Source organism: Pollicipes pollicipes, unplaced genomic scaffold (assembly GCF_011947565.3).
Source record: "Pollicipes pollicipes isolate AB1234 unplaced genomic scaffold, Ppol_2.1 Scaffold_7261;HRSCAF=8764_pilon_pilon_pilon, whole genome shotgun sequence".
Classification (NCBI taxonomy): domain Eukaryota; kingdom Metazoa; phylum Arthropoda; class Thecostraca; order Pollicipedomorpha; family Pollicipedidae; genus Pollicipes; species Pollicipes pollicipes.
Window position 1 is genome coordinate 6,965,516 of NW_023597054.1, and position 24,557 is coordinate 6,990,072.

At 53.4% G+C, this 24,557-nt stretch overlaps 1 protein-coding gene across 11 annotated transcripts in view; it reads left to right on the plus strand.

Moving 5' to 3' along the window:
* The window catches only part of LOC119112389 (NAD(+) hydrolase sarm1), an 89,384-nt gene extending 77,884 nt beyond the window's left edge, over nucleotides 1-11,500 (plus strand). For 10 of the 11 annotated variants that reach the window (XM_037236565.1, XM_037236567.1, XM_037236558.1 and 7 more), the window contains 8 exons: nucleotides 1,898-2,113; nucleotides 2,779-3,954; nucleotides 4,684-4,961; nucleotides 6,395-6,477; nucleotides 6,755-7,038; nucleotides 7,918-8,039; nucleotides 9,114-9,194; nucleotides 10,220-11,500. In XM_037236565.1, the coding sequence (XP_037092460.1) occupies nucleotides 1,898-2,113; nucleotides 2,779-3,954; nucleotides 4,684-4,961; nucleotides 6,395-6,477; nucleotides 6,755-7,038; nucleotides 7,918-8,039; nucleotides 9,114-9,194; nucleotides 10,220-10,550 (2,571 nt within the window). In that variant the 3' untranslated portion in view covers nucleotides 10,551-11,500. Of the gene's footprint in view, nucleotides 1-1,897; nucleotides 2,114-2,778; nucleotides 3,955-4,683; nucleotides 4,962-6,394; nucleotides 6,478-6,754; nucleotides 7,039-7,917; nucleotides 8,040-9,113; nucleotides 9,298-10,219 lie in introns of all 11 variants that reach the window. The other variant, XM_037236560.1, reaches the window with a different exon arrangement.
* The last annotated feature ends 13,057 nt before the right edge of the window (nucleotides 11,501-24,557 follow it).

Here is a 24,557-nt window from a genome sequence, read left to right on the forward strand (position 1 = left end):
GCAGCCCGACTTCCGCGGATATTGTTTGTGGTCCGCTGATCGGTGCCCCGCCAGCTTCGGCTATCAACGCCGACCTTACAGCCAGCTGCACGCGGCTATCAGCGCCGACCTCACAACCAGCTGCACACGCCCACGCGGCGTGTCTCCTGAAGGGTTGACCCCCACGGCTATTGTTTGTGGTCCGCTGATCGGTGTCCCGCCAGCTTCGGCTATCAGCGTTGACCTCGCAACCAGATGCACACGCCCACGCGGCGTGGCGCCTGAAGGGTTGAGTCCCACGGGTATGGCGTTATGGAGTCTGCAGCAGCCGTTTCCAGTACGGAACTGCTTCACGCGGCCCAACATCCGGGGCTAAAAATGTGGGCATGAAGTCATCGTCTGAGGATTTCGGAGCTCATCGTGGGGAGGGGATCGCAGCTCTTTATGAATGATCTTCCAGTGAGTGTACCGTATGGTTCGCGGAATCAGGGGCTGGGGGATAAATGAATGGATCATTGTAGCGACAGCAGCTTTTAAGGTTTGCTGGAGCTGGGGTCGTCATCCCCACAAACATTCGTTTTTTTCTTTATCGTTTGGACATTGTAGGAACGTTCATCATGCGTAACCAGCTCTATTGCTGGAGGCGTGGGCACTGGGCAGTTAGTGACGAACACTGTGTCGGGCTCTAGCGACGTTTGTGTGCGCCGAGAGATCGTCAGTGTTACCGGGGCGTGGCGGCGTATCGGTGCAACCAACAACTCGCTGTCATCGGAATCGATTCGACCCACTGCGGTCTTATAGCTGTAGGTTTGTTGCGATTTCTCTCTCTCCCTTGTCGTTTTTTTTTTTTGCAGTTCCATTTAATTTACCCATCGCAGAACCTTACCTGTACCGTCTGTCCAGCGTCGCGTTTCTTTGCTCTCGTCTCGTTGTAGAGCAACCTTCCTGCGTCTCTCCGCAGCAGCATCACCAAGCGCTGCACGTTCGCGGGTGAGCGACCTGGACGTGGGCCGCTCTCGGACGCGGCACTCGACACCAGCGCGCTGTTGGGCGAGCTGTGTGCGCTAATCGTGTGCAGCTGTCCGATAAATATTGACACCTCCGCACCAAGCTCCATGATCACAAGGCGGAGTGGCGGCCTTGTCGTGCGAGCTGACTGTGGCCGGAGCTCCATGATCAGCGCGGAGTGGCGGCCTTGTCGTGCGAGCTGACTGTGGCCGGAGCTCCATGATCACAAGGCGGAGTGGCGGCCTTGTCGTGCGAGCTGACTGTGGCCGGAGCTCCATGATCACAAGGCGGAGTGGCGGCCTTGTCGTGCGAGCTGACTGTGGCCGGCCGCTGGTTGGGCTTCCAGGGGCCTGGCAGTGCCGGCGAGCGGGGCGGCAACACGCAGCTCCGCCCGCCGAGGCCCGTGTTTACGTTGTCCGGTGTCGCGGCGCCAGCGAACAGGTCCGGCACACGGCGCGCTGTCCAAGCCCATAAACAAACGTGTGTAGCGTGCTCTGTTGGTAACGGAACGCGGCGACAGGCGCCGCCAGTGAAAGGGGTCCTCGTGAAGAGCCGGCCCCCGGCCTCATCCGTCAGGAGGACCTGACCTTGGATGGGATGCGGGCGGCCAGCGCTGGCCCGCCGCGGCTCGAGCAACTAGCCGCAGTTGAAGCCGAAGAAGCCGAAGAAAGAGATTGGCTCGTGGTTGGGCCGACCACTGGTGGTTCGGCCCATCAGCTCGCTGGACCCGTTGACGCTCTCCCCGCCCTCCAACGGAGTGGCGCACTGTCCCCTGGCGAATTCGGGATGTGACGCGTGACATGTCACAGGCGGCTGGGGCTCGGGCCCGAGCCCGGAGCGTCATGTCAGCACGACCGGCCTACTCCAGCGGGCTGCCCACCCCATGCTGACCCTCTGGTGACGTCGGCAGGAGGAGCGCCACCTGAAGACGGGTGACGTGACCCACGACGAGTCGAGGTCAGCGGCCGTAGCCGGCGCCAAGCTCTCCACCGACGCCTTCAGCACGGAGAAGGTGACCATGGCTGAGGACCAGCAGCGCCAGACCAAGACATCTGTGGGCGTGGTCAACAAAGAGCAGCACAGTCACGCCGCCACCCACTCCAAGGTCACCATCAGCAAGCAGCAGGTCGGTATTGTTAAAACACGGCCGGTGTTTTATTGGTGGGTGACTCACCCCATTTCCATCAGCGCAGGATATCGCTAATGCCCTTGGCTGTGGTGTGCGGCGGAATGAAGGGTCACCAGTTTCAAGTGGTGGGTCGAGGAGAGTTTTAGCAAAACTGCAATTATTGCGATTAGCCGATAGGGCTGGCTGGAGTTAGAGGTCACGGCCAGCTGCCATATGTCACGCCGTCGCTAGACGTCACTACCAGCCAGAGGACCAAGCCAATATCATATCCTGGTTGTCCTTCGCTCGTTGCCAAGGCCCTCAATTTGGCGCGTGTTTGTGATGGCCGCTGGCACCGGTCGACGCCTATGTGCCAAGCGCCGCCCCGCACTGGTGACTGCGTGGGGTCTCTGTCTGGAGAGGCAGTAGCGCCGCGCCGCACTGGTGACGGTGTGGGGTCTCTGTCTGGAGAGGCAGTAGCGCCGCGCCGCACTGGTGACGGTGTGGGGTCTCTGTCTGGAGAGGCAGTAGCGCCGCGCCGCACTGGTGACGGTGTGGGGTCTCTGTCTGGAGAGGCAGTAGCGCCGCCCCGCACTAGTGACGGCGTGGGGTCTCTGTCTGGAGAGGCAGTAGCGCCGCCGGCGCGGCAATCTCACGACCTGACCCAGCCGAACCACCCGCAGGGCGTCACCACACCGACCAGTCCGGCTGTGGCGCTGGCGGTGGAGGAGCTGGGGCGACTGCAGCGCACCACCAACCCGCTGGACGTCAGCCGAGCCGTCAACCGATGCTCGCAACAGGTGTCGCAGCTGCTGCGCGGCCTCGACCACCAGCAGCGGCCGCAGCGGGCGTCTATGCTCGACCAGATGGACATCATGATGCGCAGCGCCTGGACCGTGCCCACATACGGCCACGAGATCGGCAGCTCACTCTGCGACGTCATCAGGGACAACGGCGGCCTGGACGTGCTCATCAGCTCGTGCAACACGGGCAGTAAGGAGATGGACCTTAAAAGTGCGCGCGTGCTCGGCCAGTGTCTGACGACGACAAATCGTCATTACGTGGTGGAGCGCGGGTTGGACAACGTAGTGCAGACGGCTTGCCGCACGTGCTCTGACAATTCGGACGAGCAGGAGTCGCGCGTCGGCACCGGCCTCCTCGAGAACCTCTTCAAGCACAGCGAGGACACGTGCAGTGACGTGGTGCGCATGGGCGGACTGGACGCCCTCCTTACCCAGTGCAAAACCAAAGACGTGGAGACGCTGAGGCACTGCGCCTCAGCGCTGGCCAACCTTTCACTTTACGGCGGCCCCGACAACCAGCAGACCATGATGGAGCGCAAAGTGCCCAGTTGGCTCTTCCCGCTCGCCTTCCACAACGACGCCAACATTAAGTATTACGCGTGCTTGGCCATCGCCACTATGGTGGCCAACAAGCAGATCGAGGCAGCCGTGCTCAGGTCTGGCACGCTTGAGCTGGTCGAGCCGTTCGTGACCTCGCACGACCCGGACGAGCTGTCCAAGTCGGCCATGACGGGCCTCACCGGCCTGACTGGGCAGTCCAAGAACTGGCTGCGCCGGCTCGTACCCGTGCTCTTCTCCAAGCGCGAGGAGGCACGCAAGCTGGCCGCCTTTCACTTCTGCATGGAGGCCGGCATCAAAGTGCGCCAAGGCTGCCCGGAGGTTTTCGAGGAGATCGGCGCCATCAAGCCTCTGAAGCAGGTGGCGAGCTCGCCGAATGCGGTGGCGTCCAAGTATGCGGCGCAGGCGCTCCACCTGATCGGCCAGGAGGTGCCGCACAAGCTGAGCCAGCAGGTGCCGCTCTGGAGCGTCCGCGACGTCTGCGAGTGGGTCAAACAGGTGAGCTGGGGAGACGGGCGGGGCTGTCTCGGCCGGGCACGCCGACTTACTGGATACGTATTCGTAAGCTTTGGTGGAGTGTTCTTCCCTTGTGGTGGTGGTTTTAGATGAAGTGATTTGGTCATGCTGAGAGGACACGTGTTGTCAACCTCACTCAAATGCTCACTAAGCTCAACAATGGTGCAATAGCGTGACGCTCGGGGACGGACGCTGGTGTGAATGAAAGGGGGATTGGGTTATGTGCAGTGCCGAGGCTCCGGTGATTGGGTTATGTGCAGCGCCGAGGCTCCGGTGATTGGGTTATGTGCAGCGCCGAGGCTCCGGTGATTGGGTTATGTGCAGTGCCGAGAGTCCGGTGAATTGGATTGCCGCCGTCGTATCGGTGGATGCAAAGGACATTCACGCTGCTGTGGCGCTTATGACTTCATGCCCTTAGTGTATTCGATCGGACAAGATGTGTATGTAGCGTGCACAGGTATGTTGTAAATTACCCGCGGTGAAACATTCGCGTACTTAGTGCATACACTGCGCAACACTGTGGAATGTTAAGCAAAGCGAAACAATTTTGCAGCCGATGAACACAAGTGTGTTTGTAGGTTTCACATGTTGATTGTCCATCTAAAAGGAAAGCATTCGGATAAGGACGTCTCTACAAACCGAAGCATTGAAGGCCTTCTGCGCTGACCCAGTCTGCCTGTGTAGTTAATTCAGCAACGGCATGCGATGCAGATCGACTTCTCCTCGTTTGCGGAAGCCTTCGAGACCTCGCGTGTCGACGGAGACCTGCTCCTGCGCATATCGGAAGACATGCTGAAGGACGACATCGGCATCACCAACGGCATCCTCAGGACCCGTTTCATGCGTGAGCTCAACTGCCTGAAGAAGATGGCCGACTACGCCAGCTGCGACCCCAGCGGGCTCAACGCCTTCCTGCAGGCCATCAGCCCAGAGCTCAGTGTGTACACGTACCTGATGCTGACGTCAGGCGTCGACAAGGACTATCTCAGGTGAGTAAACATCCGCCGCGCCGCCCCAACCGATCCACCCCGGTGCCGGCTGCCGCAGTGTGTGTGTGTGTGTGTGTGTGTGTGTGTGGTGTGTGTGTGGTGTGTGTGTGTGTGTGTGTGTGTGTGTGTGTGTGTGTGTGTGTGTGTGTGTGTGTGTGTGTTGTGTGTGTGTGTGTGTGTGTGTGTGTGTGTGTGTGTGTGTGTGTGTGTGCGTGTGCGTGCGCGTGCGCGTGCGCGTGTGCGTGTGTGTGAAACCGGCCGCGCTGCCCCTACCGACCCCGCCCCGGTGCCGTGTGTGTGTGTGACCAGCCGCGCCGCCTCAACCGACCCCGCCCTGGTGCCGGCTGCCGCAGTGATCCGCCGCGCCGCCTCAACCGACCCCGCCTCGGTGCCGTGTACGTGTGTGACCCGCCGCGCCGCCTCAACCGACCCCGCCCCGGTGCCGGCTGCCGCAGTGATCCGCCGTGCCGTCTAAACCGACCCCGCCCCAGTGCAGTGTGCGTGTGTGACCCGCCGCGCCGCCTCAACCGACCCCGCCCCAGTGCCGGCTGCCGCAGTGACCCGCCGCGCCGCCTCAACCGACCCCGCCCCAGTGCCGTGTGTGTGTGACCCGCCGCGCCGCCTCAACCAACCCCGCCCCAGTGCCGTGTGTGTGTGTGTGTGACCCGCCGCGCCGCCTCAACCGACCCCGCCCCAGTGCCGTGTGTGTGTGACCCGCCGCGCCGCCTCAACCGACCCCGCCCCAGTGCCGTGTGTGTGTGTGACCCGCCGCGCCGCCTCAACCGACCCCGCCCCAGTGCCGTGTGTGTGTGTGTGGCCAGCCACGCCGCCTCAACCGACCCCGCCCCGGTGCCGGCTGCCGCAGTGATCCGCCGCGCCGCCTCAACCGACCCCGCCCCGGTGCCGTGTGTATGTGTGTGTGACGACACTTCCGGCGCCAGCCTGGGACGCGCGTGGACACACCTTATGGTATTGCCGCGGTCACCTGCCGCCTCCCCCGCCCCTCTCTCTCAGCTGCACAGTCAGGGCCTCTGAATGGTGAATGTGCATCAGGTTCGATCCGCGAAAAATTCAAGTTAAAAGCAGGTGTCTCCATGTGCCATTTGTTCCTGCCGCTCCTCTCGTCAGATTTCAGGCGGCCAAGTAAGAGTGTGATTGTGTCATGCAGACTTGCCTTCATTGCACTATTCTTTGCTGCATCGAGTTACCTTACTTACATCTCGAATCACACCTTTGATAATTTACCAAAGCCGCTTGCAAAGGCTGCATCCGGGATGTTTCTGGTTTGGGTCGCGTCCATAAGACACGCTATTGCAACACTTTTCTCCGTGTGACTCACAGAGGCCAACCAAGCCTCGAACAAGCAGCCGACAGATTCACGTTAGGGCTGTTATCAGCCGTGACCGTGCATCTGACTGTCCGTGTTGGCGCAGGTATCTGAATAACGAACAGCTGTTATACGAGTGTAATGTCACCAACTCCATACACCGACTGCAAATACAGCAAGCCATCAAAAGTGAGTCCTTTGACTATTGGTCCATGTTGTGTATCATGTGTTAAATGATATATTTTTTAACTCTGACTGAATAGTGTTGACGTTGTTATTATCCTGAAATCGGAGAGAGCATTTTGATATTCAGTTGCCTGAACCTGCATGAGCCATTAACGGAAGCTGTGTCCAGGCCTGGGGGATCGCATCGGGGCTCGGCCAGGCCGGTACCATGACGAGCAGGACGCGTCGTGGTGCCGGCCGCCGCTCAGTCGCCTCAGCCACACGCGTCCGCCTGCCGCAGACGAGTCGGCGCCGCCGGAGCCGGAGGACGACCTCAGCAAGACGCTCGACTGTTTCATCTCGTACCGGCGCTCCAACGGCTCTCAGCTGGCGTCGCTGCTCAAGGTGCACCTGGAGCTGCGCGGCTTCTCCGTCTTCATCGACGTCGAGCGGCTGGAGGCGGGCAAGTTCGACAACAACCTGCTCAACTCGATCCGACAGGCGAAGAACTTCATCCTGGTGCTGACACCGTCGGCGCTCGACCGGTGCATCGAGGACGTCGACCAGAAGGACTGGATACACAAGGTGCGGCCGGCTACGGTCGACGCACAGGTCGAAGCGCAGATCGACGCGCAGGTCGACGCGCAGGTCGACGCGCAGGTTGACGCGAGGCCACTCGGGAGAGACGGCGGACACGCGGGATGTGACGTGTTGTGCATTGGTGTGCTTGATTAGAAGCTGTTACTTTTGTATGGTGTTTGAGATATTTTGGAACTCTCTAGTAGGCAGAACAACGTTCGGACAGTTTTTACCAAACTTGATGGATGCCGTGCAGAAAAAGGGATCTGCGTACTCCTCACAACTAAATCAACTGAATGCAGTGCGCATACACACCATGTCAAATGTCATGGGCATGAGGACGAGGCTTCGAAGTGCCAAAAGGCCACCCATAATGCCAGATTAACGGTGAAAATGTAGATTGTGTCCGAATGCAAATTGGTCATCTGGCGCACTATAAGGAAAATCCATTATCTGTATGCTACTGTCACGCGAAGTGTGCAATCAAGGTTTCTCGAGCGCTACGCAAGGCAGTAGACATACTCCTTTTAGAGCTAGACCGTGTGCGGTGTCCATGCTTTGGTACAGCACACGTGCTCCACAGAAAGGAGAACGCAGCTTGGCTGGTGCAGCACACTTGCCCCAGAGATAGGAGAACGCAGCTTGGCAACTGCGACATTGGCCAAAGCAACGTCCGCCGAATCTGTGCGAAGCAATGCTGACGTGAGGGGTACTGGCTTAAGTTGCTGGCCCCAGCAGCTACGCCACACCAACTTGTTTTCCGCATTCTCCATCTGCGCTGATGCATGCTTATTCATTCTTAAACGCGACTCTAGGCCCGAGCTGTGCGTGACAGTGTGACCTCTGCCATCATGTGACCTGACATGTGACGCCATCTTATTCTAGGAGGTGTACGCCGCCCTGCAGTCCAAGTGCAATATCATTCCAGTCATCGACAACTTCCAATGGCCGGAGGCGGAGGAACTGCCGGAGGACATGCGGGCCATCTGTACCTTCAACGGCATCAGGTGGGGAAGCAGCACCGGCGTCCGATCCGGCGGGCTGGAGAGGATGCACTGCTTTTTTCGTCGTTGTTGTTGATTGGGGTTTACAGCGCATTAAATACTCGGTTATCCAGCGCCCCCCGTTCGGCGTTTTCAGGCAAGGCCGAAGTGTGTTGCTTGACTGTGAGCACTGCCGCGGTGCTCGGCACGTCAGGACGTCCGGTCTGTGGTAGGCGGTGTCAGTGTTGATCGGTGTCACGCCGGCGGCTGGCGGCGGTGTCAGTGTTGATCGGTGTCACGCCGGCGGCTGGCGGCGGTGTCGGTGTTGATCGGTGTCACGCCGGCGGCCCCGTCGCGCCTTCCCAGGTTGGGCGCTGAGTGGCCTGCTGTTGGCCATCGGACAAACACTTTGTCCAATGGCGCCGGGGCAGATCAACATGTGGGACCAATACTGCAACAGCTCTGGGTCGACCGAATAAACAAACAAACAAAATCCAACACCAATGTGGTGGACACTGAACGATTGGGAGGACCCCGGCGGGCTTATATGGATGGTCCTCGCATGGGGTGAAGCAAACGGGAATGCCCCACGATCGATCTTGAGGGCCGCAATAAGATGGGACAGTGCCTTGCAAGTGAACGTTTTGCCCCCCCCCCCCTCCCGGGCGGCGCCTCTTGGAAAGCATGAAAGGCTCTCGACTTCTGCAACCACGACCCTCTCAATCAGCTTCTGTTTTTGTTTGTTCATGGACCTTTCACCTTTTGTTATGTTTCCCCCCTGTTTTCTGTGAGTCCCAATTTTATCTCAATTAGTTAATAAAGAAAGATAATGTTCTTTGTTTGTCTCCCCATATGCATTAGCATATATATATATATATATATATATATATATATATATATATATATATATATATTACACCACTGTTGAATTATAAAAGTGACTGTATGCACTTTGTGGTAAAAAAAAACCTGTGCCAGTACCGCCTGTCTTAGTCTGCTGGGAAGCATTTGGATCGCAGCCCGTCGTAGTGCTCGTCTACGTTTCCAGCGGTATCTATCCGCTCTCATTTAACTCTTATTTCTCCGCGCTTCCGCTAGCTGGATCCACGACTACCAGGACGCGTGCGTGGACAAGTTGGAGCGGTTCATCCGCGGCGAGGTGGAGCGCCCCGACGGCCGGTACGTGGGCCAGGTGGCGGGCCCGGCCACGCCGTCCACCCGCCCCCTGGCGCACGCCTTCCAGCGCACGCAGAGCTCCGAGTCGGCGCGAGACGTGTAACAGGTATGCCGCGTGCATGCCACCGGCTTGGGGTGGACGGTGTGGCCCGGCAAGGCTCTTGTTGGCGTCTGACGCTCCGCACTCGTCACGGTTTGTTCTTGGAAGCACTCGCCGGCATGCGGCTCTAGGTGGTTTGTTTTTGTTTTGTTTTTCGTTTTGTTGGCCACGTGCGTTAGTGAATGGCCAAGCATCCGCGGGGGGTCACGCCGCCCTCGAGGATGCTTTGGAGACGAACCACTTGCATGCGGCAGGAGTTTCGTGTTTTTCGCCGTGTTCGCACGAACGTGCATAGAGCACGCGCGCCGTCTGCCCGGCGGCTAACGCGCCTGACCGTATCCATCCATGCTGTACAGACTGGCGGACTAACAGGGGCGCTGATGCCGCGGAGAGCGGCAGCACGTAGCGCTGGTGTGGAGCCGGCTCGCGGCCGTGACCTGTTGGGCGTCGCGCTCAGGCCGACGCCGCTGCTCGGGCCGTGACCTGCTGGCCCTGACGCACGCGGGGCCGCATGGGCACGGGCGGTGCGACGCCTTGCATCACGTGGTGGTCTGGGCGACGGCTGGATGTTGCCGAGAGTAACAACACAGCAACACTTTCCGGCATGTTGGGTGCGGTAGGCTTGGCTAATGGAAGATGTGTAGGACGGCCGCGGTTCATGGAAACTGACCTGATCTGAGTCGTGGTGGAATGAGTATAGTGGCTCGTTGTTCCTTCTGCTGAATGTACTACATCCAATGAGACGCTGCATTAATGCTGGGATGGTGGTGGCGCTAATGACTCCGCGTTAGCTGTGGTGGCGGAACTCAATACCACTTCTGGTTGGTCCTCGACGGCCCTGCCGCCCGACTGTCGCTGCCGCCGTCGGCTGACTGCTGTGTCGCCCAGACGCGAGCGGCGTGTGGCTGATGCCGCGTCCGCTCGGCAGGTCCGTGCACCCGGGTCGATTCAGCCCGCTGGCCGGCGGCCGCTGCCAGACGCCTGCCTCGCGCGGCCAGAGCCCGTGTCGGTTGGCGCCGGCCAGCACCGCTTCGCCGCGCGTGCTGCGGCCGCGCCGCTACCAGCAGCGGCTGTGCCCAGACGGCTCCATGGCACGCAGCCGCAGCATGGACGCCATCCTGGATGGCGGCACGGGCCGGCGGCGGGCCGCGGGGGGCTCGCGACGTATCGGAGAGTCGTCAGGGGAGTCGCCAGGGGAGTCCCATCGCCGGCCATGCAAAAGAGCTTGTGTTGGAGACAGAGCAGCGTGTCGTGCCTGATGCTGAAGACGGCCCGCCTTCTGAAGAGAGGACGTCGGACGAGACGGATCAGAGTGTCGATGGGCAGCGGGACTCGCCGCGACTCGGTCTGCCTGAGGCGGTCGAGTCGAAGGAGGCCGCTCGTCCAGCGGGGCTCTCGCGGCAGCCGACGGAACTAGCGGCCAGGAGGCACAGCAAGCCGCTTCCGACGCTGGTGCTGAGTGCACCATCCTTTGAGGCTCCGCAATCGCTGTCACCGGGCTCGGAGCGAGAGCCATCTGTTGACAGCAGAACAAGTAAACGTTCCAACTTGACCCGCCAGAGCCGGCTGCGCAAGTCCAACTTGGTGGGACGTGCACTCACTAAGGTTCGGTCCGCCATTACCAAAGAGAACAAGTAATTAGCTCACGGATGATTACACCGCAAGATGAACGCATGATGACTACCACGTATTCTGATCCCCAACTTATATGTTTTGTTTTGTGTACTCAGTACGTCAAAGGCAAGTGTGAAGCAATCACGCTCATGAATGCTCGTCGTGGCAAGGGCTTGCATGTACACTGCTAAATAATGGACTGGATTCGATGAAATTATTTTTACTCGAATGCTTACTGTGCAAAACGTTTACTACAGAGGCATGTTCTGCATGTGATTGAGTGGTATGTTGCCGTGAAACAAAACCTGTTCGCAACATGACTGCAGCTCGCGGTGCGACACACTTGGCCGATGGCTGCAGCTCGCGGTGCGACACACTTGGCCGATGGCTGCAGCTCGTGATGCGACACACTTGGCCGATGACCCGTGAATGCACTCCTGTTTCAGCTATTCTCACCCATGTTTGTTTATGTGACACTGCTCCGTATAGTTTTATCACATGACCTGTCATCATCATCATCAGTCGGTCTCTTATCATTACGTGATTAATATTGCCATGTACGAATAAATTGTGAAAAGCCCCATGGCTTCGTGTACGTTGTGTCCTTTCCTTTCTTCAACAACGGCGCCATCATTTACACTGAAAATGGCCTCTTCGTGCACGGTTCTGGCAGCACGCCTAGTAAAGCTTGATCTCCAATGCCTTTTTCAGGTAACGCAGGTTCATTAGATTTTGTCCATAATAGCACTACAGGTATGTATGCCAGCTGGTTCAACAATTGTATATTTTTGAATTTGTGACGGGCGTTATGACAGGTCATATTTTTGACGCTCTGGCGGGCCATGAATTTGATGAGTCGACTGAAAAACATATATTTCAGTCGAAGCGTGTTGTAATAGCTAGATTGCCAACCTTGTGTAAACTAGTGCGGTACAATCATAAATTTGTCTGCGACGTCGCCTATGCAAAATGCACGTGCACCATCCGAGGTCGGCAGGTCAGGTAAGTTCTATGCGTTAGGTATATTACCTTACTGCTACCATGGTAAACACTAGAAGTGCACATATCTGCAAACACAAAAATTCCTGAGATGGATGTAACTCGGGTGTACAAAGCGGATGTAATTCTGGAAGGAGCTGAGCCGCCAAGTAATGCACCGTACAAAATAATGCAATACAATACTGGGCAACATGTTCACAAAAATGATATTAGCATAATCCTAATAACAAGACGTATGCACAAAAACTGATATGAATCAATTAGACGAATAAGGATATGCATGTAATACAGCCCTGTCCTGCAAACGTGGTTATTATGTCTGTTTTGCGCGACATTTTCCAAGTTTCATGCGTAATGCATGCTAATGCAAAGGTGATCCAATCAGCGGTGGTGTGGAAATTATAACTATAAGAATGTTTTGAATTCCGTCGTCACAACCGACATCCACGAAGCTTTGTGATATTTTAAAGGAAAGCCGACATGGACGGTGGTTTAGATATCTTTAGTGGCATAGACTCTCCAATACGTCTTTCGTCCCCTCATTGCTAGCCCAAATTACAAACAAGGCCCTCAAAAAGGCTAGAAATAGCGTCAAAATCGCCTTAAAGTCGTGGGTGGCAAAAGCAGCTACGGGGCTTCATAAATATCTGTATATTTATCCGGGCCTCTTCTCATATTTGTAACCCTCTTCCAAAAAACAGTATTTGCTTGCGCAAGACAATCACGTAGGGCTGGTCCCAAATACAAAATGAAATCCTAATGTATTTTGGTTGCTGTAGATTGTTATGAGCAACATTTCAATATTTGAACACTTTCCATGCTTACTTCAATTTTGTTCATGGATCGTTTTCTTTTGGAAAAGTGAGATTTTGATAGTTTTGATGAACTTTTGAGAGAGAGAGAGAGAGGAGAGAGAGAGAGAGAGAGAGAGAGAGAGAGAGAGAGAGAGAGAGAGAGAGAGAGAGAGAGAGAGAGAGAGAGAGAGAGAGAGAGAGAGAGAGAGAGAGAGAGAGAGAGAGAGAGAGAGAGAGAGAGAGAGAGAGAGAGAGAGAGAGAGAGAGAGGAGAGAGAGAGAGAGAGAGAGAGAGAGAGAGAGAGAGAGAGAGAGAGAGAGAGAGAGAGAGAGAGAGATGAGAAGAGAGAGAGAGAGAGAGAGAGAGAGAGAGAGAGAGAGAGAGAAGAGAGAGAAGGGAGAGAGAGAGAGAGAGAGAGAGAGAGAGAGAGGAGAGAGAGAGAGAGAGAGAGAGAGAGAGAGAGAGAGAGAGAGAGAGAGAGAGAGAGAGAGAGAGAGAGAGAGAGAGAGAGAGAGAGAGAGAGAGAGAGAGAGAGAGAGAGAGAGAGAGAGAAGAGAGAGAGAGACGAGAGAGAGAGAGAGAGAGAGAGAGAGAGAGAGAGAGAGAGAGAGAGAGGAGAGAGAGAGAGAGAGAGAGAGAGAGAGAGAGAGCAGACCTGTTGGTTGCGTTCGGTGAGTAGTTTTATTTGTATGTAAAAATCCAGCCAAACACGGGGCAAAGCCGGTCCATGCTTCGGCGACCGAACGTCAGTGCGACCGACCGGAATCGTTAAAACCAGACCATACAAGACCAACTCTGTTAGAACCAGGCAAGAGCGGGAACTCGCACTGGCACAAGGTTTTGAAGATAAGTGCGGCCTATCACACGTATTTACATAGAAGCGGTTACCTACTTTTGACAAAAAAAGACATAAAAGCAACAGATGTGACGAACTTATTTTTATAGTCAACGATTTTTGGTGCTCGAGGGTTGTTCGTTATGCGCGTTTTGCCGTCACTGCTAGTAATTTCTTTCAGCAAAAACAATTTTGACTTCCGCTCAGTTCGTGATAGATTCGACTGTCATTGACTTCGAGAGCTTTCACAATGTGATTCCTGACGCGCATCAAGCAGTGGCTCCTTCCCTGAAGAACTTACTCTGAATCGAACATACAGCCAACGTGCGCGGTCCCGGTATAAATTTTATGAGTTAGCGCACGAGTTGTCTTTCTGTAGTGCCTTTTTGTCGTCACTGGTGGCAGTTGCTGCCAAAAAATGGTCCTGGTTTCCAGGAAGTTAACCAAAGATTCGACTGGCATCACCTTCGGGAGCTTTCACAGAACAATCCCGATTGCGCGTCCAGCAGCTGAGGAGCAGGAGTTTTCTTCTTCCCGGAACTACCGTGAATAAACCTTACAACCAGCGTGGGCGGTCCGGTGCTCGTATCGCTTGCGATGATAACACTTAAATCCGGCGCTCTTCTGCCACCTCCCCCTTTCACGTCCTTTGCAAGTGCCAGTGAGGGGGAGGGTGTATGGCACAGCCGTCGCTCAGCCGTAGGGAGGGGCTGGGGACGGTATGTGGCGCCGAGGACATTTCCGTCGCCGCTGGCTCGCCACATCGTGTCGGTAGTTGATGCTCTGCAACTGGGGATACAACCCTCTGCGACGGGGAATTATCACAACCCTCTGCGACGGGGAATTATCACAACCCTCTGCGACGCGCAGTGAACTCGATCGATGGAGCTCGAGTGGCTGCTCGCCGCTATGAAAGGCTACCTTGCTTTTGTGTAATTCAATCTACCTTCCTTTTTCAACTTGTTTGCTTTGTGATGTTTGTAATCCACTAATGCGTCGAAATGTTTGTGCAATAAATGCTGCGCCGGATGCTTGAAACAGTCTATTAAGGCAAAAATAGATGCAAACGTCAAGCTCTTATGCCGCGAATTCCACGAAATGTTGCACTACGGCTTTAATTTTTATCCTCTGGCGTTCAACACAGTGGCTTTTTTCACAGAGGCGCACTTTGGCTTTGGGAATGGAGGTGTCGCATGATCCATGTGGCGCACTGGCTCAAACTTTAACCAATGCGATTCCCGGTAACAGGCCATTGTCCGCGTGCCAATTACAAACGTTCTTTTATTCGCACCAGTAGGGGTGCGCACGGGGTAATCATGACGACGGTGGTCTGAACCGCAGGGAAGAAGCGTAGTGCTGCTACAAAACGTTGAGAGTGTAATTTTGGCTGCAAAAATTGAAATATTTATTCCTCTTATGTCCTGACAATGCTACAGTGGCACAACCCTGTGTTTTTGTTAAACGTAGGGGAAGGTTTGTTCCTCGGAGAAAAAAAAGCAGGAGATATATCCATTCCCCTGGTTTTTCTTTTGAGGAGTGGGTCCATTACTACTGTCTTAGCTATGTGAATGTTTTTTCTCGCAAACGCACTTAACTTACGTAACTAGAGTAGCGTAAGCTGTTTCAGGGCGTAGCGACCCTGCAGGTACGTGAGCTTGCTCCTTGTCCCGCCCGCTCCCTTTTCATTACCCGCTTTCCCGCATCCGGCCCACTTATCACTCCTAATCCTCGTTTTATCGGGGTTACTGTGCCCCCTCGCCCGCGTGCCCGGGTTAATCGGATCCTGATGGCTGAGGGGCGCGTCGCGCGAGTCAGTCACGGGGCTTCCCAGCACTCCACTTTGTCCAAGGTATCCAGGGGCACGGGGGGGGGGGGACCGTGGGGCCCCATACGAGTCTAGCGGCTCGTCGCTCGCGCTGCGGTTGGGTGCTCCGTGCGGGTCTCTGCTTGGGGTGCCTGGTCGTGCTCAGCGGCTTAAGGGGTCAAGGGGCGGTGAAGCTGAGCCACGGTCAGAACGGGGAGAGGCCTCCCCGGTTATACCTGGCCGTGTGGGAGGCGTCGTTCGCCCTATGTAGCACCGGGGTAGCCCTGGCGGCGACCACCTCCCAAGAGAGTGTTGGACCGTCCCCCAGTTGGGCTCCGTGGTGGATGGGGAGCCCCGGCGCCGAAACTTCACTGAAATTTGCATGGCATCTTATAACCAAACAACCACCCCACCCCCTAAAGGGGGAAGAGACCACGTTGATAACAGAAAGCAGCGGAGAATCTTCACAATCTCCCCGAGTTTTGGTCCTCCAAAGTGATAAGATGAGGCTCTCGTCTCTCTCGCCGTTCCAGCGGAAGAAAGGCTGTGATCGATTCTGAATTTTCGTTCAGTACGACAAATTGCGCGATGGAGGGTTAGAGGCCGAGATCGTCAACGGGGCAGAGGCTGATCATGCGAGGGCTGCAGCCGAATTCACGTACTGCGTTCGGGACAAGGATGGTAAATGAGACGTTTCTGTGCCTATCCGAGTAACACCACACCTGACAAAAAATGCATCCAGGGGAATAATCAACTGCTTCGACTTGCGTGACGTTAGTGAAGAGAAGAGATCGCTGACGAGTTGTCTGTGTTCGGCGTCACTGCTGCACGTAGGATCTCCATTAGAAAAGGAAGTGAACAGCTGCCGACAAATAACATCATCTTGACTTTCAATGGCCCGAATCTGCCTTCTGAAATACGCGTTGGATACGCACGTGTCAAGGTGCGCCTTTTCATACCGAACCCCATGCGATGCTTCCACTGCCAGCGATTTGGCCATACCAAATAGCACTGCCGCATCAAGTCTGCTTGTGGGAAATGCGCCTCTCCAGAGAACAGAACGGAATTTTGCGATTCAGAGAGCCTATTGCGTGAACTGTAACAAAGACAAGGCTTCGCACACGACTTGCGACCGCACATGCCCGGCTTACGTTAAGGAAACAAAATGATCTCGATTAAGACCACTGGCAATATCCCTTTTTGCGAGGCCAGAACACTGTACGATGAGAGCCATCCTCGAACATCATACGCCGAAGAAGCTAAGATCTCCACCGCACGTCCGACCTCCACTGATCAAATGACCGCTGCGCAGTTTGATGCGCTCTCGAGGTCTTTTGGTCTCTCAGTTGTATCGACGAACCGGGCGCTGGACTCCAATCTGGCAGCCCTGACACCCCTTCCTCGCTGGAGCGGTCGAACGAGACCGTGCTGCCAACCTCCTCGCCCTCCGCAGGGGGTTCGCCATCGGTGGCAGGGACGGTTGATGGACGGTAGTTCGGCGCGATGAGGGTAACCAGGCGCTGTCGGCTGCCCCCTTGTCTACCAGCTCGACAACTAAAGCAACCTCGGTTAGCGCGTGTTCGCAAACAGCAGGGACGCTGGAGCGCCACGAGGCAGACAGGCGCGCCTGTGAGGCAAAGAGGGCACGCCTGCAGACCAGGAACGTGCCAAGGCAGCCAACCGGCAGTTTGGAACGGACCAGGTGACCGCTCCAATGGGGCAGGCCCTCCTGCCGCCCCGGAAGCGCGAGGAAGCTCCCGCGGGCCCCTCCGATCCGCGGAGAGACCCGCCTTTGGGTCCTTTGCCACCAACGTCACTTAGGACCAAGACGTTGTCGGCGCCGGCCTCGTTTAGAATGGGTCGCCCGAAAAAGCGCGTTCCGCCGGGACCGATTTTGCCAACGGATGGCGGTAATCCCCGAATCCGCCCCAGGATCCGCCCAGTCCCTTTCGGAACGGGTTCTAAAGACAGGACCAGCAACCATGGGCTGCTGAGCTCTTTTGAAACGTTACAGTGCTTCTAAAGCCCCTCATATAGTCAGTTTCACATTGCAACTGTAGTGGTGCCAGTTCAAGCGCCCAGGACTTCCAGACAGTTTTAAGCGCGCACTGCCCGATAGCCGTGTGTCTCCAGGAGACCAAGTTGGCGCCTGATGCGTCCTTCAGCCTGAAAGGGTATTCTACCTACCGCACTGACATGCCAACAGATACCGTTGCTTATGGTGGCGTCCTGTTAGCTGTACACCAAAGCGTACCTACACAGCGTCTCGTGTTAAGAGCAGTCTTGCGAGCCGTTGCAGCAAAAGTGAACTGCAATTTTGCAAAGGTAAATTGTAGAGGTAACTGCAAAGGTGAATAACCGTCTGCTCTCTTTCTCTCTCTCTCTCTCTCTCTCTCTCTCTCTCTCTCTCTCTCTCTCTCTCTCTCTCTCTCTCTCTCTCTCTCTCTCTCTCTCTCTCTCTCTCTCTCTCTCTCTCTCTCTCTCTCTCTCTCTCTCTCTCTCTCTCTCTCTCTCTCTCTCTCTCTCTCTCTCTCCCTCTCTCTCTCTCTCTCTCTCTCTCTCTCTCTCTCTCTCTCTCTCTCTCTCTCTCTCTTTCTCTCTCTCTCTTCTTACCATCTGGGGCTCTGTTTCCATGTGGAGGACTATGAGAGCTAGTCTCTCAACTTCCTCTCCCTCTGCTGGTTTTAGGCGATTTCAATGCACATCATGATGCTGTGTGGGGGTATGCTGCCACAAACACTCACGGTAAGTTGCGTAACGAAGCTTTACGTTTTTTAAATACAGGGGCAAGGACACATTTTACATTGCCATCAGGACGATCGTCAGTGCTAGACCTGAGCATTTGTAGTCCGCACTTGGTACCACACTTCACTTGGGCTGCTTCAGAGGACCCCCTCGGAAGTGACCATTATCCGGTCTGGGTTCGGTACCGTGATGGTTTTGTTCTTGGTACTCGACCTCAGTGTTGGAAGTTCAAGACGGCAGACTGGAGCTGATCGAAGCGGATCCGCCTGGAGGAAATGTTTTCTGACAATTTCGACCTCGCGACTGCGACTGCGGAGGAATTTACGTCTCTCGGTTTGGACGTGGCGAAAGAATACATTTCGCGCACCACTGGATACCTTCGTCGCATCCCTGTACCTTGGTGGAACGACGAGTGTTGCGACACTATTCGCGCGCATTGGAGGGATTTTAGGGCTTTTGACCGGCACTGCAATACATTAAACCTCATGGCTTTCAGGTAAGCACACGCGGCCGCACGCCACACTGTACAAGAGGCGAAACGTGCATCGTGGCGCAGCTATGTTAACTCACTAAATCGTCACACGCCGACGTCACACGGGTGGGGCCGCATTAAAGAACTCTGGATTGCACCTACTAGTTTCATTTTCCGTACTACCAGTGGGAAATCAAGACATCACTCACTCAAGTGATGTCGCGGAAGCTGTGGAGGAAGCCTTGCCAGACCGTTACCGAAATAGCACCTGCGATCCACGGTTTTCCAACACAGGGCGTGATGTAAAACTTCGCAAGTTAATCTTTATACAGGTGGCATACTGACGTACAACAAGCATTCCACTGTGATGGAACTTCGAGCAGATATTCGATCACTTCGTAGTGTCGCGGAGGGACCCGACCTCATCCACAATGGCATGACACGGCATTTCTCTCCCCGTATACTATGAGCGCTGCTGACATTTTTCAGCTGGATATCAGAGTCGGGTGGCTTCCTGCCAATCTGGCGAGAGGCCATAGTGGTGCCTATTTTAAAGTCCGGGAAAAGTGGAGGGAACGCCCTTGATTATTTCCCGGAACGATGAACCATATCTTAACGCTTGATACCGCAGTGCGGGCAGGGTTTATTAGCAAACGCCATACCAGCACCATCTTTTTTTGGCATCGAAAAAGTTTATGGTACCACATGGAGACATGAAATTTATTTAAAGACGCTCGATTGTGGCAACCGCGCTCACATGAATTTTTTACAAAACTTTGTGACTGACAGATTTTTTTGGGTGTGTGTCGGTTCTTTTCACTCCGACAGGTATCCACAGAAAAATTGTTGCCTCAGGGCAGCGTATTAAGTGTCATTCTTTTCGCAGTGTCCCCTATACGATAAAAGGTATAGGGACACACTTCCACGTGGGATCAGCCGTTCTCAGTTCGTAGACGACTTCGCTATTTGGTGTAGCTCATCGACCACACGCACAATGGAGCGACACCTGCAGCTGGCTGTCACACGCCTGGAGAAGTGGAGTGTGCTCAACGGGTTCCAGTTTTCCACATAGACGACAATTGCAGCTCATATCTGTCGTCGTCGCCGTCACTATCCTTAAAAGGAAATCGGGCTGTATGGGCAACGCGTCGCCACTGAGAATACCGTGAAATTTCTCGGCGTGCCATTTGACCGACGGCTAACAGACCGGGAGCACACAATAAATCTCCGCAGGAAGTGTTTAAAATCCCTAAATATCTTAAGGTACGTGGGATCCTTTTCGAACATCGCCTATAGTCTTCTGGTGAAGGCTCACGAGCGCCCATTAGCATTGCAAAGGCAGATGGTTGAACTGCTCTGCGCGTGCAAGCTGACGCAGTTCCCAGATCATTCCGCCTACAAAGCAGTGATTTCGCGTAACTCACGAAGGCGATTTCTACTTCAACGGTCACCACAAACTTCTCCCTTTTGTGTACGAATGCAAGAACTTCTAGGCGCGAGCGGCTTCAACCTACAACGTGTCATCAGACCCAAACCCATGAAGACTGCCCCTTGGGAGCTAGCATCGTCAATAGTGGATGTTTCGCTATCTAGCATGCAAAAGCAATGCGAAAGCAATTGACTTGCTCGACCTTTTGAGCAGATTTCTGGCTGTTGGTGGCTTCTCCCGTCGAATCCACTGGTCCAGGACATTCAAACGCGTCTTGGTTCACTGGACTGAGCAGAAAAAACGGTCATGCTGTGTTGGATCCCAAGTCACGTGGGGAGCTGCGGAAATGATCTTGCTGACGCGACAGCAAAGCGCGCTACGACAGGGACATGCATTCCTGTAACACTACTACCAGCTCAAGACGTGTACCCCGCAGTGTCGTTGCTTATGCAGAAGCGATGACAATTCCACTGGAACACGCTGAGTGCCAACAAGCTGATGTCAGTGAAAACCCGTATTGGACTATGGCAGTCGTGTTTTCGCAATAATAGGAGGGAGGAAGTTGCCCTTTGCCAGTTACGCAGGCCACACACATGTTACGCAACGTCACCTGTCATTGGCTGGCGACAGACCATACTGCAGTCGATGCTCTGGCCCGCTGATTGTGCATCACGTACTCGTCGCTTACCGTCACCTTACTGCAGCGAGAGCGCAGTTTTTCGGACATAACGTCCAGAATCGCACGTTATGTCAGTTTTTATGGGATTGTTCGCACGCTGTCGTGTTTGGTAAAGTGTTCCAGTTTCTTCGCGCTGTAGATTTCCCAGTAATCTTTTCATTATGATATCGAGCTTGATCATGAAGGCTTTATAGGGTGATCTGATTGATCCACTTGTCTGATTTGCGGCTCTCCACAAAATGATAGTTATGGGCGCTGCATGGCATACAGCAGTCGATGCGCCCCAAAACTCCAAATTGTCAACTGGAGTTTTCACCTGACTACGTTTTTGAAATGTGCCCCACAGGTGGTACACTTTTTAACTGGATTGCTCATTTCGTACTAGACCTAGGTTTCTGTGTACGGACAGGGTTCCCAACAACCGATTAAAGACGCGGCTAGAGTCTAAGAATATCGACCATTTAGGTCTCCGCGTCGCTCGGACGACTTTGACACGGGGTGCCACTTTCTATTCAGTTGGGTGGGATCCAGCACCCTCCCACGCCTCGACTTGGACTACATCCCCAAACTTTCAGAAGGAAGACGGCCAAATTCGTGATAACCCGTTTGTTGGCGTACGTTGAAGGCAGGATGTGTCATTTGTCATTGCTCAGCCACTCCCCCCCCCCCCTCCCGACTCATTTTTCGAAACTCCGCCCTTGCCTGGAGACGATGAGGGGCTTCTCTGGCAGTCAGGTGCCTCAGACACATATTAAATGTCACTTGGGCCACTGATACAATAAAGAAACTGACCTAGACGTCAGTTCCAGGTTCTAACCTTCTGGTGGAGCTATCAGTCACAGGCCCCTTGTAGTGGTAGTGACTAGAGAATCCCGTCACGGAAAAAGGAGTCCAGCCTTGCAGAGGCAGTGGGGGCTCCTTGTCATTGAGCAATCTGTAGGTTCGCACCTCAGAACGCCCTCTACGCAGCGGCAAAGGGCCTGAATAAAAATATTGATGCTAGAAGCTTTTGGGTCAGACTTTTTATCGCGTAGCAAGTTCTGCGTTAGAAGCTTTGCATTAGAAGTGATGTGGAGAAGTTTTTGCATTAGAAGTTTGGTCGCTAGTAGTTATGGCGCGTGGAAGTTTTTGTGCTTAAGTCGCATCAGAAGAAATATTGCGCGGAAGTTTGTTTATGCTAGAAATGTTGTCGCAAACAAGCAATGTCGGAGAAGTATTTGCGCCAGACGTCAAGAGGAAGTTAAGTCGTTAGCAGGTATTGCTTTGGGAGTTCGCTGTCGTGGAACCCTCGGGGCGGCACCTGTGCTGACTACGTCAGTGGATTTTTTTTAGGGGGGAGGGAGAGAGGTGCGCTAATCCGATCCTCTGTGTAATAATAAAACCGATCCTCTGTGAACACCAGCTCTTCAGCATTCAAAACGGCTCATCAAACTGTGCGCACCGACTCCCAAAATTCTCGCTGCAATTTGCCGGCTTAAACACAGTGAAGAACCGAGGGCGAGGATGGGTGAAAAATGAAGAGCTTCACACTCCTGTAGGCATTGTGAACGGGCGGATCCACTTGCGGCGATGACGACAGTTCAAGAACACCCATGGCACTTGGGCGCGTCTGTATGTCCATCGGCAAAGCGATGTATGTAGCCATTTATAATACTACTTCGTGGTGACACACACAAGGAAACATAGACAGAGAGCCGGAGAGTACAGAACTGTGGTTGTTATATTTTCGAGTGGGGAAAAGAAGATATAACACGAGCACACCAGGCACGGACACAAGTTCTGGGTCGACTGCGTATTGCATTATCACGCTGACATGGCTACTCACCGGGATCCTGGTTCATCACTATCTGTTGTATTATTTTGCAAGACAATACGCATGCGGTAAAACCCTGCACAACCAATTGGTTAGCCGACGTATGATGTATGGCTGCTGTTATGTCCAAAAAGCTTTAACGTCGCCTTATATATATATATATATATATATATATATATATATATATGTTGGAAAACATCTTTTGTTACGGAGAACACAAATGAAGCATGACTAATTGAAGTAAGACAGAGTCCTATTTTCACTTTGATACATATAAGAAACACCCATAATTGGATTACTACAAGACACAATGAAAACACTATTGCCACAATCACATCAATAGTGCTCACCGCCCACCACCCCATAGTTCAAGAGGTGTACGGGAATTTGTTAGAATCCGTACAAGAATCCATACACTATATTGGTGTAACCACAACGACACTCTCACAACGCCTGACAATGCACTTACGTTACGGGGCACCTCGGGACCACATGCGACACGAACACGGCATGAAATTGACACGGCAACAACTGACAGACAACACTGACATTTTACGGACGTGCAATGGCAGAAGACGCATTCAAATTTGGGAAAGCATATCCATTAACGAACTCTCTCCGCCGCTAAACAGACAAACAAATTCTTGCACAACTCTTGAGCTATTAGGCAGTGGGCGATGAGCACTATTGATGTTATTGTGGCAATAGTGTTCTCATTGTGTCTTTGCAGTGTTTCCATTATGAGTGTTTCTTATATTATCAAAGTGAAAATAGGTCTCTGTCTTGCTTCAATTAATCATGCTTCATTTGTGTCCTCCGTACCAAAACATTTTTCCAATAGAAGTGCACATTTTTGTATCCTTTAAAATTCAATATGTATATATGTGGATATATGTATGTATAACTATCAATATACACATTTGTGTATGCATACATAAAGGTATTGATGTATACATACATGCAGTGGTATACATATATAAATATAAATAAATATATATATATATATATATATATATATATATATATATATATATATATATATAACTTCACCAAATCTATATATATATATATATATATATATATATATATATATATATATATATATATTACAACGGCAACATCTTGTCTTGCCCTGCTTTGCCAGGGTGTCACCTGTTTTCTTTTAGCGCTGAGTACAGGAACATAACACCACAATGTGAGAACAAACCACTTATACGAGCAGAAGCACCCATCCAAAACAGCATCGCTGTGCTCAGAATGCAGTTTCATCACGTGCACAATCGACCATGTCCACAGTAACCATTGCATAAAAAGCTCATTCACACTTCACCAGATCTCCAACTGTGGACGAATTCACGAGAACGTGAACTATGGCAGGCAAGGCTGATCTGATCAGTGAAGTCATGGGGTCCCACCTTAAGAGGGTAAGGGTGCACGCGGTAGGACTACGTGGCACATTTGGCGCTTAAACCATATTCTATGCCAGTGCCCTTTCTATTCCATTCAGTGAAACATACTTCCAAATCAGTCACAGGTACTGCTTCTCGGGCGCCGACCAATGGCGAATAGTGTCAATGAGCTTCCAGCCTTCCATGAAATGGTTATGTAGACAATGGGAACGAACAGGAATAACACTACACAGGACGGGGATGAACATTTAGCACGCACAGGCATTATATTAGTATTAACCAAGACAAAGTAGACAGAATGGCTTAGTTGCCTGTTTTCTTAAACTTTTGAAGGCTTTTATTGAATATGGCCCACGTGGGATGATCTTGAATCTCACTAAAAGCTCAGGAAAATAAGCCCTCGCACCTCGAACCACATGAACTCGCATGTACTGCGTATATATATAAGCTTTTTGATGGCAGATGACCCGGGCAATGTCCACAGCTTTACTGAAATGCATCGGTACCCGGGTCAACGGACGGCATGATACGTAAGTTGTTCGATGCATAAGCGAGGAATATTATTCACATAGATGAGACAGAAGTTTTAGCCTTATTACTTGGAGAAAAAACAGGAGAATTGAAAGATAGTTGGGTTGATATGTCGGCAACATGCCTTTATTGAAACAATAGC